Raw genomic sequence first — 18,402 nt, forward strand, 5'->3', positions numbered from 1 at the left:
GCGGCTGTGTTTTGCTGTGAGGCCGCTGCCAGATACTCTGTGTCAGAGGAGAGAGCTTGATCCTTTGCCTTCTTCAGGATTGATGAAGCCCATGATGCCCCAAGAGTCCCTCAGTGGGACTGGCTGTCATTCTGAAGATCAGAACTGTGTGCCCTCACTCCAAGAAAGAAAAGTGACCACCATCGACCCAGCTCCTGTGTGGAGCCCAGAGGGCTACATGGCACTGCAGAGCAAAGGCTACTCACTGGCCCACCCGAAGTCTGCTGATACTCTGGCCATGGACATGCATGTCAGGTGAGCTGACTCCTGCTGCTCTGAGGCTGAAGGAAGACTGCAGTCCCCATGGAGGGCCCTAGGAAGAGGCCCCAGCCCTGGAGACACTGCCTGGGAGGGTGGGGTGCAGTGGAAGCAGGTGTGCTTGAATGCTTGGTGTGAGTGGCTCTTTCTGATGGCCAGGCTGAGGCACAGGAGGAACCTGTAGTCGCCGAACTGTGGGCACAGGGTAACGGGGCAGCGGGGCAGGCTGGCTCCTCCTGTGTGAGTGCAGGAGCTAGCCCTGCCACCCCCAGGCCCAGGCTCAGACTCCCAGGCTCCAGCTTGTTCATTGCTCCAGGGGACTGCCAGCTCCTCTCTGTCTCCAGGGTGTTATACTGAGCTGCCACTGACATCTCCACGCTCACGGACTCCAGGGGCCACCGAGCATCGTGTCTTAAGCTAGAGCAAATGTTTGCTTGTGTTTTCCTTTCTTTTTAAAACACATTTTTTTTTCTTTAAAACAAAACAAACAAAACTAAGCCCTGTTCAGCATGGAAACCCAGGAACCAAGCTCCAATCACATTGACTGATTTTTCTGGTTCCTTTTCAGGAATGAAAGGTCTTACTCTGCCTCCCCCGGAAGGTCAGGGGGCATAAGTGCCCAGCGCGATCTCTTTGAGGAGAGAGGGGAGGAGTACTTGAGTGCTTTTGACAAGAAGGCCCAAGCAGACTTTGACAGCTGTATCTCTTCTCAAAGAATAGGCCAGGAGCTTTTATTTCCACCCCAGGAAAATGTTCAGGAGGTGGGTGCTCCTGGGGGTCGTACCCCAAACCTCAGGTGTTCCCCATTGGAGCCCGACTTTGTCCCAGCCGAGAAAAAGCCAGAGTATGGCAGTTGGGATGTTGGCCACCAGCCAAAGGCTGCTGACACAGCCAACAGTGTCGAGCTGGAGGCACCCCGGGAGGAGCCATCCTTCCATGTTCCCTCCTGGGAGAAGGAAGGGAGCCCCAAGAAACAGCCAAACCCAGAGCCAGATTGGACACCTGAGCCCCGAAGCCAGCACCAAGAGCATCCAGGCAGGACCCGGAGGTCGGGACCCATCAAGAAACCTGTCCTCAAGGCCCTGAAGATAGAAGAGAAGGAGAAGGCCCTGGAGAGGGTCAGGCAGGGCCTGGGAGAGGAGAGCTCACAGCTGGCCGTAGACAAAGAGCCCATGTGCAGGGCAGAAGAGGATGAGGATGAAGAAAATAATCCTGCTCTGGCCAATGCCTCCTCCTCTGCCCTGGAGGACAAGGCTGCTGTCCGGCCCGGGTTTGGCCATGAGGCCAACAAGCTGGATGAAGATGCAAAGTCTGATAAGACCTGGGAGAGTAGACCCTCAAGGGAGGCCAGTGACATTCCTCCAACCAAGAGAAACAACTGGATCTTCATTGACGAGGAGCAGGCCTTTGGGGGCCGGGGCCAGGCCCGCAGCCGTGGCCGTGGTTTCAGAGAGTTCACCTTTAGAGGCAGCCGGCCTGCAGGCAGCAACACAAGTGGTCTGGGTGGCGCAGGTGTCCTTGGGGCTCGCAGCATGTACAGTAGTGGCCACCGCAGTAGCCGAGGCAGGGGCCTTCGTGACTTCCCCCTGCCAGAAGACTGCCCAAGAGCCAAGCCCAGGCGCCGCATCGCCAGTGAGACCCACAGTGAGGGCTCTGAGTATGAAGAGCTGCCCAAGAGGCGGCGTCAGCGGGGCTCAGAGCCAGGCCATGAGGGCATGCTCCTGGAAAGGGATGAGGGTGCCCTGAAAAAGGACTCTTGGCGCTCCAACAGGACATACACAGAGGACCAGGGTGGCCCAGATGCCCGTAGCCGGGGAGCCCGGCCCTGCGGGAGAGCCCTCCCACCTCGCCTAAGCAACTGCAGCTATGGCCGCAGATCCTTTGTTGCCAAAGAGCCTCCCCACTGGCAGAGTAGGAGCCCAGGCAGCTCCTGGCAGGAATATGGCCCCTCTGACCCATGTGGCCCTCGGCGAGCCACTGACAGAGACTATATCCCAGAATCCTACCGACACACTGACACATTTGGCAGCAGGGTCTTTGAGGACAGCCGCATGGAGGACAAGAGGTCCTTTTTCCAAGATGACCATGGGGCAGATTCTGAAAATGCGGAGAACAGGCCCTTCCGTCGGAGGCGGCCCCCACGCCAAGACAAACCCCCTCGCTTCCGGCGCCTCCGTCAAGAGCGGGAGTCCCTGGGCCTGTGGGGACCTGAGGAGGAGTCCCACCTGCTGGCAAGTCAATGGCCAGGCCGGTCCAAACTCTGTCCTGGGGATAAGAATGGTCCTGGAGATCACAGATCCCCAGAGCTCTCCTACCAGAATTCTTCTGATCATGCTAACGAAGAGTGGGAGACTGCCTCTGAGAGCAGCGACTTCAGCGAGCGTAGGGAGCGGCGAGAAGGCCTTACAGCTGAGCCTGAAGCACAAGGGGATGGTGGCCTGTCAGGGGCCAGTTTGGGTGAGAAGAAGGAGCTGGCCAAGCGGAGCTTCTCCAGCCAGAGGCCCCTGGCTGACAGACAGAGCCGCAAGCTGGAGCCGGGAGGGTTTGGGGAGAAGCCTGTTAGGCCAGGTGGGGGTGAGACTTCCCCCCGCTGCGAGAGCCAGCAGAGTGGGACGCCTCTGAAAGTCAAAAGGTAACACGCCAGCACCATCTCGGGTCCTTTGTCGTTGTCCTGTTCGCAGCAGCACCAAGTCCATGCATGCACGCCCTGCCAAGCCAGGCGGCCCTGGCCGCTGTGTGTGAACGTCTCCATCACTTGCTCCTGCATTGCTTGTCCGCTTCTCCATGGTGTGTCATTGTTGATGTTGTTGTGGCTTGATCAACTAAACCCAAAGTTCTCCATACCCTGTTTCCCAGAGGCCTCTTTGTGACTGCTGTTCAACCCCATGTCCCTAGAGTCAAACCTCCGAATATATTCTCAGCCCTCCAGTGATGACTGTTGCCTGTGTGTGGTGCCTGGTGAGCTCTGGCCAGGAGACATCACTCGCCTTTTGGTTATGTGGAGATAGCTCTTGCCCTTGGTCCTGCTTCCCTCTTGCTGCCTGGGCAGGGCTGGAGCTACCAGGAACAGAGTGGACCAGGCCGCTTGCAGCCCATGATCCTGGTTCTGTAGAACTGGAAGTTTTTGGGTAGACAGTCTGTTGGGCATTGGCCCATTGCCACAGGCTTGCTTAAAGATGGGCTTGCTGCCCAGTCAGTGCCACAGTTCAGGGTTCAAAACTTGAGTATACACACCCTGAAGAAGTTTACTCAGGAAAGTGTATGTTCTTTCAATATTTGTGTGACGATACTCCAGCCCCCAAAAGGTATCATGAATGTCCTCAAGAGGCCTGCAGCCAAGAAAGCCTGTGCAAAAAGGCTGGTGGCTCTGTCCTGGGCTCATTCAGCCAGCCTCTGCTCCCCACTGCCGCCCGAAGGCAGCATGCAGTAGGGGGGAATGGGGTGTTGACAGCCGCCTTCCCCCTGCTCAGGTAGAGCCCTGCCCCACAGAACTGAACCAGCACATAGCATGAGCTGTCGGCAGGCCTTCCTGACCCTTGACGGCTCGGCCGAAGGAACTGGAGCTAGATAGCTGCTATGTCTGTGTGTGGGCCTTGTGCATTCGAAGTTTTTTCTCATTCCTCTTTCCTAGCCTTTTGAGTGATGGTGAATTCATGAGATTCCCCCTTCCTTTGCAGGTCTCCAGATGAGGCCTTACCTGGAGGCCTTGGTTGCAGCAATGGAAGCCACTCATCCTATGCCTTGGAGAGGACCCCTCATGCCAGCTCTGATAGTCCTGAAACCGCCAGTAAGAAAGCAGAGAAGGAGGCTGCCTTGGCTGCCCAGAGGGCTGGTGAGCAGCAGGAAGAGGCCCGGAAGCAATTTGACCTGGGCTACGGAAGTGAGTCAGGGATAGACTCTGAGACTTGGTTGGAGTGAGGGAGGTGCAAAGCAACTCAGACTCCTGTCTTACGATGCTTCCAGCCTTGCTGAGCCCCTGTGACGTCTGTGTAACTTCCCAGATTTAAAGGGGGTGTCCTTAGCTCCAGGGTGCTCTGTGGTGTGTTCAAGGCCATGTGACTACCAAGAAACAGAACTAGGGTTATAAATCTGCATCTTTAAAGGCAATTTTTTTTTCCAACATGGTGCTCCCTGAACACCTGGGTTACTCTTGCAATGTGTCCCATCACATGGGCATGAGAAGGGTGGGTACCATGTGCAGGTTTCCATAGGTACTGGTGGAATCACTCTTTGGTGAGTGGACTTCTGAGCCAGGCATGTGCTGGATGCCAGGTACCTGTTGTATGACTCTTGCCTTGTTTCTTGTGATTTTGGTTCAGATGCCATCATTGATAACTGTGGGTCCAGCCCTGGGGAGGAGAGTGAAGTGGGCGCCATGGGGGGAGAAGGCTTCATTGAGGTCCTGACCAAGAAGCAGCGCCGCCTGCTGGAGGAGGAGAGAAGAAAGAAGGAACAGGCTGCTCAGGTGAGACCATGAGCCAGAGGACAGCCCTGGGTGGAAGAGAGGCATGCATTGTCTCTCACAATCTGTCACTACTGTCCTGCAACAGACAGGAGAAAATAGAGTCAAGGCCGGGCGTTGGTGGTGCACACCTTTAATCCCAGCACTCGGGAGGCAGAAGCAGGCGGATCTCTTTGAGTTCGAGACCACCCTGATCTACAAGAGCTAGTTCCAGGACAGCCTCCAAAGCCACAGAGAAACCCTGTCTCGAAAAACCAGAAAGAAAGAAAGAAAGAAAGAAAGAAAGAAAGAAAGAAAGAAAGAAAGAAAGAAAGAAAGAAAGAAAGAAAGAAAGAAAGAAAGATAAAGTCACAAAGAGGCACCTGTCAGGGTTTAACAACCAAAATGTGACAAGCAAGGTCTGCCTCAGCACCCCTTTGTCTTCCTCCTTCCTTAATGCTCCAGCCTGCCTGGGTGACTTCCTGTTCCTGCTCACTCAGCACTTCTATCAGTCTGCTCTTGGGGCCAGTCTGGCTGTCCTAGCAATGCACCCTGAGTCTGAGGTTTTGAAGACAAGTGTCAGGCATCTCAAGCTAATTTAGGTGGTGGTTTGAGCCAAGACACTTCCCAGGGGAATTTGTCATCTGTCATATCATTAGAGACTGCATTGACCTCTTTCCTGTAGGTGCCTGTCAAAGGTCGAGGCCTTTCATCACGAATTCCTCCTCGATTTGCTAAAAAGCAGAACAGCCTCTGTCTGGAGCAAGGCGATATGGCTGTGCCTGGCAGCAGCCTGGGTACTGAGATCTGGGAGAGCGGCAGCCAAGGTGAGGTGGGTGCCCTGCTCACAAAAGCAGGGCACTTCCCTGGGAATCGCACCTTTGAGCCTGGGATATGAGTGGATCATCACCTGTATCTTGGGCCCCGACAGTTGCTGGCGGGTGACACATCCCTGACTCCAGTACAGTAGACTAGTAGAGCTGGTAGCACACCTGGCATCTTGAAGGAGGCATTGTATTTCTTTTCTAGTAGAAGAATGACAGGTGACAAGGAGGGTTAGGGAATGCCCTTCCCCAACAGAAAGAAATCCCTATGACCTTCCCTCATGTTTTCTGTGGAAGGGCAAAGTTCAGACCCAAGTAAGTGTACCTTCCTTCTTGAAAAATGTGTTATTTTCTTAAAAGTTGTTTTGTTTTTTAATGTCCCACTCAAAGCTGTGCTTCTAAACTTGCTTTACGACGCAAACCAGTTCCAATTGATCAGGTTGTTCTTGATGGCCTCCTTCAAGTGGGGCCTGCGCAACAGTGAGCCTGGAGGATTGTACTGTTGGCTGGAAGGTTTTCTGTGGCTTGCACAGGTGCTAGGAGAGCCCACTCTACAGAATGATGGCTGACCCCAGGCTAGGACAAATGCCACAGTGGGTGACTCATGTTCCCAAAAGTCTGCTTTTTCCTAGTTTCGCTCATCCTTATGTTCCTGGTGAAAATCTTGGTTGTAGTGTTGCAAACACAATAGAAGGAAGAACAGTGGAGGGGGTGCGGTCAGTAACAGTACAGCATGCTGCACACGCAACCAGTTACTAAAAATAGCCACAGCCCGGTACTGAAGAGGGCCACCTGCTGAGACGCCCGTCAAGGATTCTGCAGTGTTGGTTGTTCAGACCAGGCCCCCATGTGTGGCTTTAGAGCACATCCCATGTGTGTACATTTTCTGTGCTCAGCCTCTGTGGCTTTGGTTGGATTCTGAAAAGGTCTGGACCTTTCAAAGACTTAGAGAAGCTGCTCACTCACTTCACTGCAGAGGGTATCACACAGGACTGGAGGAGAGTGAGTGTAGCTGAGTGTGGGGGCACACACCTTTAATCTTAGCACTCAGGAGGCAGGGACAGCTACACAAGACCCAGGCTAAAAGATAATTACCCTTCTCCATGACACCCCCCCCCCAAAAAAAAAAAAAAACAACCAAAAGTATAAAGTTGATTCAAATTCTGAGCAAGTTTGGCTTTTTCACTTCTTTGTTTAAATCTGAAGATGCCAGTTTTGAGGGAAGTTCTCACAGCAGTGCCTGGGTCCAATTTAGTCACAGAGATCTGTCTGTGGTGGTGCGTGCAGGCAGAGCTCCTGGGGGAGATTCCATGAGCTTGTCCTTTCAGCTGGTGTCCTCTCCAATGGAAAGGAACTCACAAGCTCTTGTCTTCCAAGCTGCCTGTGTCTCTTTGATGCCCTGACTCTGTCCCTCTTCCTTGGCAGCCCTCCCTGTGCAGGGCGCAGCCAGCGACTCATGGAGAAAAGCTGTCACTGCCTTCAGCAGTACTGAGCCTGGCACCTCAGAGGTGAGTGCCACCACCACCCGCATGCCTCGTGCTACAGTGCATTCACTGGTACCTGGGACTGTACAAGGGGCCCTGCTGTGGTCCCTAGCTTGTCACCCTCTTTAGCCTTGGTCTCTCTGGCTTTTGTGTGGTGCCTGCTTGAGCAGAGAGACAAGGGAGAGACCACTGGATAGAGAGGCACCTTGAGCATGCCTTGGCTGGCACCTGTATCCCTGAGTAAAGTCAGCATGGCAGCATTGTCTTAGGCCTGCACAGGCTCTGGTGGTCGTGAGCTTGAGTAGGATTGATGCATTCGCTAAGCTGGGTGTGTGCCCTGAGCCACTGTCACCAGGTCAGGACTGGAGTTAGGAGTGGAGGTTGGTGGTTGGAGAGTAATGCCAGTGCTGCACACGGCTTGCCTCGTGGATGATTGTGCTTTGCAGTTTGGGGACAGGGCTCTAACCCATTTTGTGCTCTGCACAGCAGGGTTTTAAGAGCAGCCAGGGAGATAGTGGTGTTGACTTGAGCGCCGAGTCTCGGGAGTCATCCGCAACCTCCTCACAGCGAAGTTCCCCATATGGAACTCTCAAGCCAGAGGAGATGAGTGGGCCTGGCCTGGTGGAACCCAAGGCTGATAGCCACAAGGACCAGAAGCAGTCTGAGCACAAGGTAACCTGCAAGTCTCCTACATGGTGCCCAGGGCCTGGGCAGAAGAGGCCTTTCTTTGTCTTGTCTTCTTTGATGCCAAGGGCACCAGGAAATGTGTGCAGCCTCTCTGCTTTCCTTCCAAGGACCCAGATCAAAGCCCTGGGCAGAGCAAGGAGCACAGACCGGGACCCATCGGCAATGAGCGCTCTCTGAAAAACAGAAAGGGCTCAGAGGGGGGCGAGCGGCTGCAAGGGGCTGGTGTCCCGCCTGTTAATGGGGTGGAGATTCATGTGGACTCCGTGCTGCCTGTACCACCCATTGAGTTTGGAGTCAATCCAAAAGTAAGTTTCCCATGTACTCTTTGCTTTTCTCTACTTAGGTGGGCACTTAGGATCGTCTCCTAGAGGAAAAAAAGAAAGATAAAAGCTGAGCGTTATTTTGGGAAGAGTTGGTACAGAATCAGGGATAGGCAGATGTTACAGGATTGCTTTATAGATGACCATTCTGGCACCAGCTGGGCTCAGAGGCCAGCCAGGGTAGGGAGAGATAAGTCAGGTGATTTCCTTTCTTGTCTGTGGTTATCTCTCTCCCATAGCTCTGGTGAGTGTTGCACAGTAGACGGTCTCATTGATGGGGGCCCGGTATTGGGTGGGCTGGTGACGCTCAGACGCTGTGTGCCCTTCTCTTCCAGGACTCTGATTTTAGCCTGCCACCCGGTTCTGCTTCTGGTCCTGTAGGGAATCCAGTTGCCAAGCTTCAGGATGTCTTGGCTAGTAATGTAAGTCAGCATGCCCACCTCCAGCTCTGCCTGTGCACAAGCTAGCAGCTCTGTTGCTAGCCATACCTAGTTTTTGGGACCTTTGGCTGGAGGTGGTATTAGTCCTCTTAAGGTCTGGGTTATTTGGCTTGCTTTAGCTCCAGTCTCCATGTTGTGCCAGTTGTGGTACAGGCTGCTCTCCCTATGGAGAGCGCCCAGGGCAAGCACTCTAACCCTTGAGTCGCACACCCCCATCCATCCCCAGTTGGGCTTCAGTGTGTTTGAAAGGCCGTCAGCCAGGTCTCCTCACTCTGGGACTCTTCAGTGAGGGTCCAGTCACTGCATTTCCCACCTGTGTTAGGAGGGCTCAGATGCTGAATGGCAGGCACTTTTACTCTCTGGACCTGGCCATCTCCCCAGCCAGCCATTAGGTTCCTGCCGAACCCAGTGCTTGCTTCTTGGCAGATAGTCCTTTTTTTTGTCACTAGGACATGACTGTGTGGAGAGCTAGTGGAGTGTGGGTGTGCAGGTGACTTCTGTCATGGAAACTGATCAAGGCAGCCTGCTGTAGATGAGTCTGGTCATATGGGGGGGGGGGGTGGATGAGTAGCTGTCCCGTATCCCTGAGCCCTGCCTGTGCCCATGACTTTCTTTCTCTCATCTCCAGGCAGGACTGACACAGAGTATTCCCATCCTTCGGCGGGATCACCACATCCAGAGAGCCATTGGCCTGTCTCCCATGTCTTTCCCTACTGCAGACCTCACACTGAAGGTAAAGCCAGGCCTGAGCTGGGCTAGGGTCCTCACCAGCGCCTCAACTTGGGATGAGGTGCAGAGGAAACCCTCCTGCACCCCTGGCTTAGATAGCCGCTCTCCCCATTTGTCCCCAGTAGTAATTTGCATCCCTCCTCCCTCTTGCTTCCAAAGATGGAGTCTGCACGCAAGGCTTGGGAAAACTCCCCCAGTTTGCCGGAGCAGAGCTCTCCAGGAGGTGCAGGCTCGGGCATCCAGCCTCCATCCTCTGTGGGCGCCTCCAACGGGGTCAACTACAGCTCCTTTGGTGGAGTGTCCATGCCACCCATGCCTGTGGCTTCTGTAGCGCCTTCTGCTTCAATGCCAGGTATCACATCCCCTGAGCCAGGCTCAGGAGCCTTCTCCATTCACTATGGAGAGAAGCTGTATTAACAGCTCTGTGCTTTCACGTACAGAGCGACACTTGTGTCAGGTAGTTACAGCTGCCCACATGCTATGGGCAGTGTAATCCTGCTCTGTTGTGGGAAGCAGGACTGTAGTGCCATAGGGAGCCACTTGGAATTTCCAGAGAGGAGTGAGTGAAGATACAGCTCTAGTCAGTGCCAGCTCCCTGGTGAACCACTCACTTATCCCATAAAACCAGCCAATGGTACTGTGCCCCAGGGTGGCTGTACCCATGACACAAGGGCACCCTTCATTGCTGGTACCTGTTTTGACTCTTACTGACATTATGTTTGTTCCTGGGGATTTTGAGGTCCCAGCTGCCAAGGTCTCGGTGATGCAGTTCCAATAGATCCTTCTGACCCTCCACTGTGGACTCAAAGCAGGGAGATGAAGAGGATAGAGACTGAGAGACCAAAGCAACTCTTTTCCATAGTCAATAGCCTTCCCAAAGGCCCAGCATAGCTAGTGAGTGGTTAAGTAGTTGGGTGCTCTGCTCCTGCACTTGTCTGGGTTTCCTGAGGTGTATGCTGCAGCAGAGAACCACCAAACCTTTGCTCACACATGTCCTAGGCCCCACTGATTCCCCTGGGAAACATGGCCATGTGCAATGGGGAGACTTGATCCTTTGCTTCCTTGTTTACATTCTGTCTCCAGGCAACCACCTCCCACCTCTGTACCTGGATGGCCATGTATTTGCAAGTCAGCCCCGACTGGTTCCTCAAACGATACCTCAGCAGCAGAGTTATCAGCAGGTAAGGGTAGGGAGCCAGGTGGCAGCATGGTGGTCACTCTCTGCATTTCTTTTCTGGGGATCTTGCCTCTGCCGCCTGTGAAACCCAATATTGGCAGACCATCGCAGCCAGAGAGTGTGTGTAGGAAGAATCTATGACAGATAAAGAGGCATGGAGTAGACGCCTCAAACACTGTTGATTCTTTTTCATCATCCTTGCTTCTCCTAGCTGGGGGTCAGCTGCACTGGGGGCACATTGGTAATAGGGTCCAGGAGGGCCTGAGGCTCTGGACACAGATGCATTAGAAAGAGCGTTTTAGAAACAGGCAGGGTGTTGTTGGCTTTGCACAAGATTGGCATTCCATCTGTGCTGGGGTCTGGTCTGTTTTGGAGCCTCCTTCTGAAGGCTGGTGCCAATCTACACACCCTGGCAGTGTTCCTTCCTACTGCAGGTCTCTGACCCAGAGGATGGAGCTGCCCTCTGTTGTTGTGCTTAGTTTTCTAAGATTGTATCCAACTAAATGAATCTTACTGCACCCTTTTAGTCTTTAAGGTTTGTTTTTCTTTTATGAGTATGGGTATTTTGCCTGCATGTGTGTCTATGCGCTGTGTGCGTGTACTGCCCACAGAGTCCAGAGGAAGCCATCAGATCCTCCGGACCTGAACTTACAGCCATATGGATGCTGAGAACTGAACCCAGGTCCTCAGCAAGAACAAAGTACTTCTAACCACTGAGCCATCTTTCTAGCCCTTCACAGTTTTTGAGTCTTGCTCTCTAGTCCAGTCTGGCCCATAACTCACTATTTAGCCCTGGCTGGCCTTGAACTTAGAGAAGTCTTCTAGCCTCAGCCACCCATGGACTGATATTACAAGTGTGAACACCATACTCAGCTGGCATGTACCCAGAAAGAACGCTGCAAATCATCTCCACTGATGGGACTCATTTCTGCCCTGCACCAGTGCTAGGGTACACCATTGCCTCCGTCTTGATGCTGACCTTTTGTGGTGGGAAGCCAGATCAGATGTGCTGGGACATTGCCCTTGCTGACCCAGGCCAGGACCCGGTGGAGTGGGGGAGGCTTGTTGGGGCCAATGCAGTGATCACCTGGCTCCTGTTTGCAGGCCGCCACTGCCCAGCAGATCCCGATCTCCCTCCACACATCTCTGCAGGCCCAGGCACAGCTTGGTCTGAGGGGTGGGCTCCCCGTCTCCCAGTCCCAGGAGATCTTCAGCTCCCTGCAGCCTTTCAGGTGAGAGAGACTTCATGCTGCTCTGCTGTGGTTGACTGTGCTCCTCTGCCCTGGAGCCTGTTACAGACCAGGCCACCAGGTGGTCTCCACTCCTCTCCAGCCCACCACTGCCGTGGAGTCCTGTTCCTTCTGCTGGGTTATGTTCTTCTTCCTATGCCCTTCCCTCTACCCAGACCCAAACCCTGACTCCTGTATCCCCTGACTGCTCACCCCTGCACCCATCTCCCTAGCTCTCTTTCAGTATACAGATGGCTTCAGCCTTGGACATTGAGTGTTCTGGGCCTGCCACAGCTGGGTGTGTTCATGGTCTGCAGTTCAGAAATGTCAGGCTCACCCAGACCTTCTCAGTCATTCTCTGGGGAAGCAGGAATCTGTCAGCACACTCTCAGTCTGTGTGCTCGGCCGTGTTGAAGATGGTTGTGTGCTTGTTCACCTGATCCTGACCTCCGTCTGGCTTTTGCAGGTCTCAGGTGTACATGCACCCAAGCCTGTCACCACCCAGCACTATGATCCTTTCTGGGGGCACGGCCTTGAAACCCCCATACTCAGCGTTTCCCGGCATACAGCCCTTGGAAATGGTGAAGCCACAGTCTGGCTCACCCTACCAGCCCATGAGTGGAAGCCAGGCCCTGGTCTACGAGGGCCAGCTCGGCCAGGCTGCCGGGTTGGGCACCTCCCAGATGCTGGATTCCCAGCTTCCACAGGTCAGTTTGGTTTCTTGCACGAGTCACCTGTCTCCTGTTTGTGCTGGTGTTTACATTATGTCTCAGCTGCAGAGAATCTTCTATAGTGCCCACCCAACTGTGTCCTGCTGGCTTTCCTTTCTTCTAGAGATGTTTGCAGCCCCCAAGTGTAGGCTGTGGGAATGGACATGGGGCAGGTGTCTTTGTTCCTCCCTTCTTCCAGTCCCCACTGTCATCGCATCCTTCCTTCCTCAGCCTTGAGCCCTGCATGGCAGCTGAGTGGGCCCTTCTTTCTTTTGGGCTCCTGGCTTACCCTCTTCTTCCATCTTAATGCCCTGGGCCATGGCCATAGTGTAAGACTCGCACACAGTTACACTCTGCCTTTCTCACTAATAGCTCCCAGGAGTCCAACTCCCAACACTCCCAGGGAGTAGCCCATCAGAGCCATGCACTCCCTCTGTATATCCTGACAGCCACTTCTTCTCGCGTGCTGCTCCCTCCCCTGTAGCCCTAACCTTAACCCTTGCTTCCTATCACCAGAGAAACAGGTGGTGATGGTCCACAGGGCCCATGGCCATACCTCTGCTTTGTGTTCTGGACCAAAGCAGCATCCTGTTCCTAGGAAGTCCCCATCATCCCGCAGGCCACCCTAGCTAGTGCCCTTCTTACCTCCCAGTGTAGGGGACGGCTCCGTGCTGCCCTGCCACCGCCTCACAGCATCACACAGCTGCCCTGCTCTTCAAGTCATCTTCTTCATGACACATTATCCCTGGCTCACCCTTCTCTTTGAACCCTCTTCCCCTCTTCAGGTGCCCCACCCCACCCCACCCCACCCCCAGTCTGATTGTGGATGTGCCCTTCATTCCTATCCATGTTCTCCTTTCTGGTCATCATTACAGAAGCACTGCTCATTCTCAGATATATCTTGTGGCAGCTCCAGCATGTTGGGTCCAAGGCATAGTTTCCTGTCCTGCTCATGTAGTCCACATTCTTCTCTATCCTGCTTCTCCTACCCCTCCCTCTTTTGGTCCTTCAGCTCCTCCTGTCACCTCTGCCTTTAGGAAAGACTCTGTTTGTTGTCTCACACACACACACACACACACACACACACACACACACACACACACACACACACACACACACACACACACACACACACACACACACACCCCTGTCCTCACTGCCCTGTGCCCTTTTGCCCTTGGTTCCTGATAGCCTGTGCAGTGAGCACAGCAGCCTGGCTGTCCTGGAAGGGCAAGAACCAGGCCGTGCTCTTGCTCCTGTTGCATTCTGCTCTGAGGCCCTGGTGCCACTCTAAGTCTCAGTGATGTGGTTCCAATAGATCCTTCTGACCCTCCACTGTGGACTCAAAGCAGGGAGATGACGAGGACAGAGACTGAGAGACCAAAGTGGCCCAGCCCTGCCCCAGTGCCCCCCTTCTTGTTCTGGATTTGTGTTGTGATCACTTGGGCTGTGTGGGTGCTGCTGCTCTGCTATCTGGCATGCTCCGAAAAGGTCTCCGAGGCTCCAATTTGGTCTTGTTTTCTGCTACTATTGATGGAAAAGAATATGTGTCACATCTTTGTGCCACACAAAGAAACACAAGGAGAAACTTCCTGTGTGGCTGTCATTGGGGCCTCTCTCTGCTGTCTTCTTCCCCTCCAAACCTGCATTCTGAGTGCTATACAATTATGTGTAGCATGTCACATGCATTGTTCTGTCATTGTCACTGTGGTTCCCCCAGTACCCATTGTCTGTTTGGTGAAGCTCCAAGGTCTGAGGACACATAGCCACCTGCAGGTGCACAGACCACCAGGAGTGCTGTGTGCACTCACAAACGCATGCTTCAGCTTTCTTCCCAGTGTCCATTCCCAGTGTCCTGACTGTCCTGTCACCCCACAGCTCACTATGCCACTGCCTCGGTATGGCTCCGGGCAGCAGCCACTGATCCTGCCGCAGTCCATTCAGCTGCCTCCAGGACAGTCTCTCTCTGTTGGGGCCCCCAGAAGGATTCCTCCACCTGGATCCCAACCACCAGTCCTGAACACCAGCAGAGAGGTAAAGGTGGTTCCAGAGGGGGCTTTGTCCAGCAAGACCTCTGTCACAGAGCTACTATTACAGAAAGTGCAGGCTCCCAGCCTCATGTGGCTTTCTCACACTGCAAAGTCCACAGAGTTCCAGATGCCAGAAACTACTTGCTTATGTGTAAACTAGTCAGGAAGACAGGTTCTGGCATGTGCTAGAGTACCGGGCAGCAAGCACAGTGTGCAACCAGTGCCTTAACCAATGGGGAGGACCCACTTGGTGCCACCACAGATGCAGGACCCAGACTCAAATAAGGACAGAGAGTCTGCACTTCTTACCAGGTCAATAGAGCTCTGATGTGGCTGGCATCTGGGCGATAGTCCACAGAGAGAGAAAAATAAACAGTAGGAATCGGCCCTCACCTGAGCCTGGTTGGAGATGGGGCCACTGTGGGCTAGGCTGTCTCTGGGCTGCTGAGTGACCGTGTTGCTTCTTGGCCACTCTAGTCCGCTCAGATGGAGCTGAAAGGCTTCCACTTTGCCGACAGTAAACAGAATGTTCCTACCGGAGGCTCCGCACCATCCCCACAGGCCTACAGGTAAAGACGAACCCCGGGGGTTGGGGCTCATTGCTGAGTATTCCATTCGTCACTCCAAAGAGCCCGTGTGTCCAGGGAGGATGGTGGAAGAGCCCTGCAGCATGGCCCCTTGGTGTACCCCGGTACCACTGCTACACTCTCTAACATGCTTGTGCTTGAGTTGTCTGTGGCAAAGGGAGGCCTAGGGAAACCAGATTTGTTTCTGATCTGCTGAGTAAGATGCTCTGAGGAGTGAGATAGCATTCTGGGATGTCAGCTTCAGCCCTAGGGTCTCTTGTCTCCAAATTCACTCTCTGAACCCTATCAGAGAACTTTTTAATGCTGGGTATGTGTAGCCTTTCTTCCTATACCACAAACTTGTACCCACTGTTTTCCTTGGTATGGGTCTCTACCTCTAGTAACCATCCATGTTCTCTTTCGCCTGATTCAGAGGTATCTGTTGTCATGGCAGTGGCTCCTGGTTCCCCATGCTGGGTTGGGGATGGATATAGCTCTAGCCCTGGGCCTAAGGGTATGTGCAGCCTGATACCTTTTGTTTATACACTGAAGGGGATATTACGTACCTGCAGTGTCGTTGCAAAGGTCACTCAGCAACACACTCTGCAGGTAGAGTCCTTCAGTCCTGTATCCCACTTTCACTGTGACCATTTGGACTGACACTCTGCTCTGTTGGACTGGAACACTCTTCATCCTTTCCCTCACATCACTGCCATAAAAAGAGGACTCATGAAGACCCCTCAGTTCCCCTTATTTTATGTTCTTGCTTTTGTGGCTTCTTTGTGTTTGTGCATGAGTGCATTTTGTTTGCCCACCATTACCTGACAGAAGGCCATGCAGCAGAGCTGTGTGGAGGGCCGAACAGCACAGTGTATATGTGGAAGGAGGGAGGGGGCTTCAAAAAGGAGCCCACCTGCAGTGTGGTGGCGGTGCACGCCTTTAATTCCAGAACTCGGGAGGCAGAGATAGGTGGATCTCTTGAGTTCGAGACCAGCCTGGTCTACAAATTGAGTTCCAGGATAGGCTCCAAAGCCACAGAGAAACCCTGTCTTAAAAAAGAAGAAGAAGGATCTCACAGCATAGTTCTGTCTGCCCAGAGTACTTGCAGTAGCCTGGGTACAGTAGACTATAAGGAAGGAAACAGCTTTGGCCTTGAAAGAATCTTTTGGCTCTCTATCTGCAGATTGAAGCTATTTGGGAGTGGGAAGGGACCAAAAAAAATTTTTTTTCATCATTCCTAAGCAATACAGTGTAGCTCCTATCTATATAGTGTTTGTGTTTGTATGCAGTCTAGAGAGAATTTTTCAAGTATATAGGGGAAGTTAGGTGTTGTGGGTCAGTGTAAAGCACACACATACTTAAATTCATGAGGCCCTTGGTTTCATACCCAGAACCAAAAGAGAGCATACTGGAGGACATGGCTAAGTCACATGTAAATACCATGTTAACTTTGTCTGAGGGATTTGAATCTCCATAGTGGGGTATCTCTGAGGTCCTAGGAACAATCTCTTCAGAGATGAGGGGCTGCTGGAGTAGAATCACGGGTGTCATGGTTATTAGAGACTTCTATGACTTGAATAGTGTAGTTTCCCAAGGTTTGGGGGAAATGGGAGAAATGGGGATGTGCCTTGTAAAAAGGAGCTCTTGGTCAGAAACTCGAGGGGTATATTGTCCCCAAGATGGTACAAGGTACCACACAGCCCCACGATCAAAGGACTCACTGACCTCTGCCTAGTACTCTTTCAGACACGGGACCTTTTTCTCACTCATTAAATGTCTAATGGCTTTGGGGACTAAAAGCAGTTGTAAATCCCTCCCCTCCCCCATAAGTGAAGATGGGAAAACCAGTGGTGTAGTTTCTTAGTGCTGGTGCAAGCCTTATTTAGGCACTGAGTTCCCAGGTGTGTCTCCTGGAAGTGCTGAGGGGCACTGGTGACCCCCTGCTTCCCATTCTGGGGTTCTCAGTCATCTCAGGTCTGTTTTCTGTCTGCTAAGGCTTTTGGCCAGAGGGCCCTCCCTGGCTCGATCTGCCTCTGTGTGCTGCTAGGCTTTTGACTCCATCTCTGTGGTGACACGTGCGTATTCTCAACCCTGCCTTTGGTTTTTTCAGGCCTAGCTCTGCTAGCCCCAGTGGGAAGCCCTCTGGATCAGCAGTTAACATGGGCTCTGTGCAGGGACACTACGTTCAACAGGTAGAAGATGGCTTTCCAGACCCTGCAGCCCTGGACACTTAGGCCTGTCTCCCAGAGCCAAAAGAGAGGGGACTGTCCAGCTGGGGATGCTTTTTGTTAAGGGAAGCGGTCCCTATTGCTTAGTGCTGGGCCACCTGAGCCCCTCCTGGCAGAAGCACTTCTTGATGGGTACCTGGATCGTTCCTTGTCCTGCACATAAGGGAAGGTACTGGTTCCTACAAGAGGTGATGCCAGAAGATGTTCTGTCCCCAGCCATTTAGGGCTGTTATGGCGCTCTCGGAGACATGGTTTGGCCTGGGTTAGCTCAGAGGCTGGGGTGTGTGCGTGTGATAGCTCTAGTGAGTGGTGTGGCATGTCTCTTTTGCCTGGGTGGGAGCATAGATGGGGCACAGCTTCCCCCCTTTACAGTGAGGATTTCTCAGTGTCTTTCCCTGTAGACCCTTTTCTCTTCCTCCTGTAAGCTGGGCTGGGGCTCCAGAGTTCAGAACCTTGGGGCTTTAATAAATTTGTCACTGGCAGGTGGAGGTGTAGAAGTGGCTCTCTCTTCATACCCCTTTCCCAGTGTTCCTTTGGGGGTCACTCCTCTGCTTTGGGTTGGATTTCTGACCCTTTCTCCCAGAGCTGAGGGCATAACTCTGTTAGAGTACCTCCTTAACATATGTGAGGCCCTGGATTCGATCCTTGGCGTTGAGAAAGAAGGGGAAGGAAGGAAAGAGAGAAGAGAAAGACCAACAAAGCTTTCTCCCAGAATTTAGAACAAATAAGGAGCAGACTTGCTGTGCTGGCCTCTGCTATGCAGAGCTTCAGGCTATGGCACATTGCCTTGGAATCTTGAGATCAAATGGGGTCCTGAGGAACTGTAATTAAGCACGCTTGGAGTGGGGGCTTAACTGAATCATGGGCCGAGATCTGGGAGATCCAAGTTGGCCCCATCCCCCTCTATAGATATGTGGGATGCCCAGGCCTGTGGGGTAGGTTGGTCTGCTGAAGGGGCTGTTTGCTTGCCAGTGGGGCATGGAGTGCACTGATTTGGAAAAGTCCTTCCCATCAGCCTTGGGACCTGAAATGCTTCACCCAGGACGTGCTACTGCTGAGTACCCTGTTGAGGCCCCAAAGTCATATACTCAGTAACCTGGCTGTGCACTTCTGGCTGTGCACCAGGCTCCTCCCTGGTCTTTTGAGGGTAGTTTTTAGTCTGACTCAGGAACAGGGAGGGAGTGGTCTCTACACATTTTGCCCTACAGTCACTTTGATTTTCCTGCCCATCTGTCCAAAG

The 18,402-nt window shown here is 53.1% G+C and overlaps 1 protein-coding gene and 2 non-coding genes across 11 annotated transcripts in view; all 3 read left to right on the forward strand.

The window, feature by feature from the left end:
- The window catches only part of Prrc2b (proline rich coiled-coil 2B), a 77,403-nt gene that overhangs the window by 56,882 nt on the left and 2,119 nt on the right, over positions 1-18,402 (forward strand). For 4 of the 9 annotated variants that reach the window (XM_035446244.1, XM_027423845.2, XM_035446243.1 and 1 more), the window contains exons 15-31: positions 78-294; positions 866-2,929; positions 3,975-4,177; positions 4,617-4,762; positions 5,424-5,565; positions 6,988-7,070; positions 7,533-7,718; positions 7,841-8,038; positions 8,389-8,475; positions 9,122-9,226; positions 9,382-9,574; positions 10,306-10,403; positions 11,504-11,631; positions 12,095-12,335; positions 14,217-14,372; positions 14,846-14,937; positions 17,045-17,126. In XM_035446244.1, the coding sequence (XP_035302135.1) occupies positions 78-294; positions 866-2,929; positions 3,975-4,177; positions 4,617-4,762; positions 5,424-5,565; positions 6,988-7,070; positions 7,533-7,718; positions 7,841-8,038; positions 8,389-8,475; positions 9,122-9,226; positions 9,382-9,574; positions 10,306-10,403; positions 11,504-11,631; positions 12,095-12,335; positions 14,217-14,372; positions 14,846-14,937; positions 17,045-17,126 (4,421 nt within the window). Of the gene's footprint in view, positions 1-77; positions 295-865; positions 2,930-3,974; positions 4,178-4,616; positions 4,763-5,423; positions 5,566-6,987; positions 7,071-7,532; positions 7,719-7,840; positions 8,039-8,388; positions 8,476-9,121; positions 9,227-9,381; positions 9,575-10,305; positions 10,404-11,010; positions 11,444-11,503; positions 11,632-12,094; positions 12,336-14,216; positions 14,373-14,845; positions 14,938-17,044; positions 17,127-18,402 lie in introns of those variants that run through there. The other 5 variants (XM_027423847.2, XM_027423848.2, XM_027423849.2 and 2 more) reach the window with 5 other exon arrangements.
- Positions 9,978-10,062, forward strand: LOC113830962. The gene has a single exon (XR_003486860.1). It is a non-coding gene; the product is annotated as a small nucleolar RNA SNORD62 (small nucleolar RNA).
- On the forward strand, positions 13,634-13,718 carry LOC113830963. The gene has a single exon (XR_003486861.1). It is a non-coding gene; the product is annotated as a small nucleolar RNA SNORD62 (small nucleolar RNA).

Source organism: Cricetulus griseus, chromosome 6 (assembly GCF_003668045.3).
Source record: "Cricetulus griseus strain 17A/GY chromosome 6, alternate assembly CriGri-PICRH-1.0, whole genome shotgun sequence".
Lineage (NCBI taxonomy): Eukaryota > Metazoa > Chordata > Mammalia > Rodentia > Cricetidae > Cricetulus > Cricetulus griseus.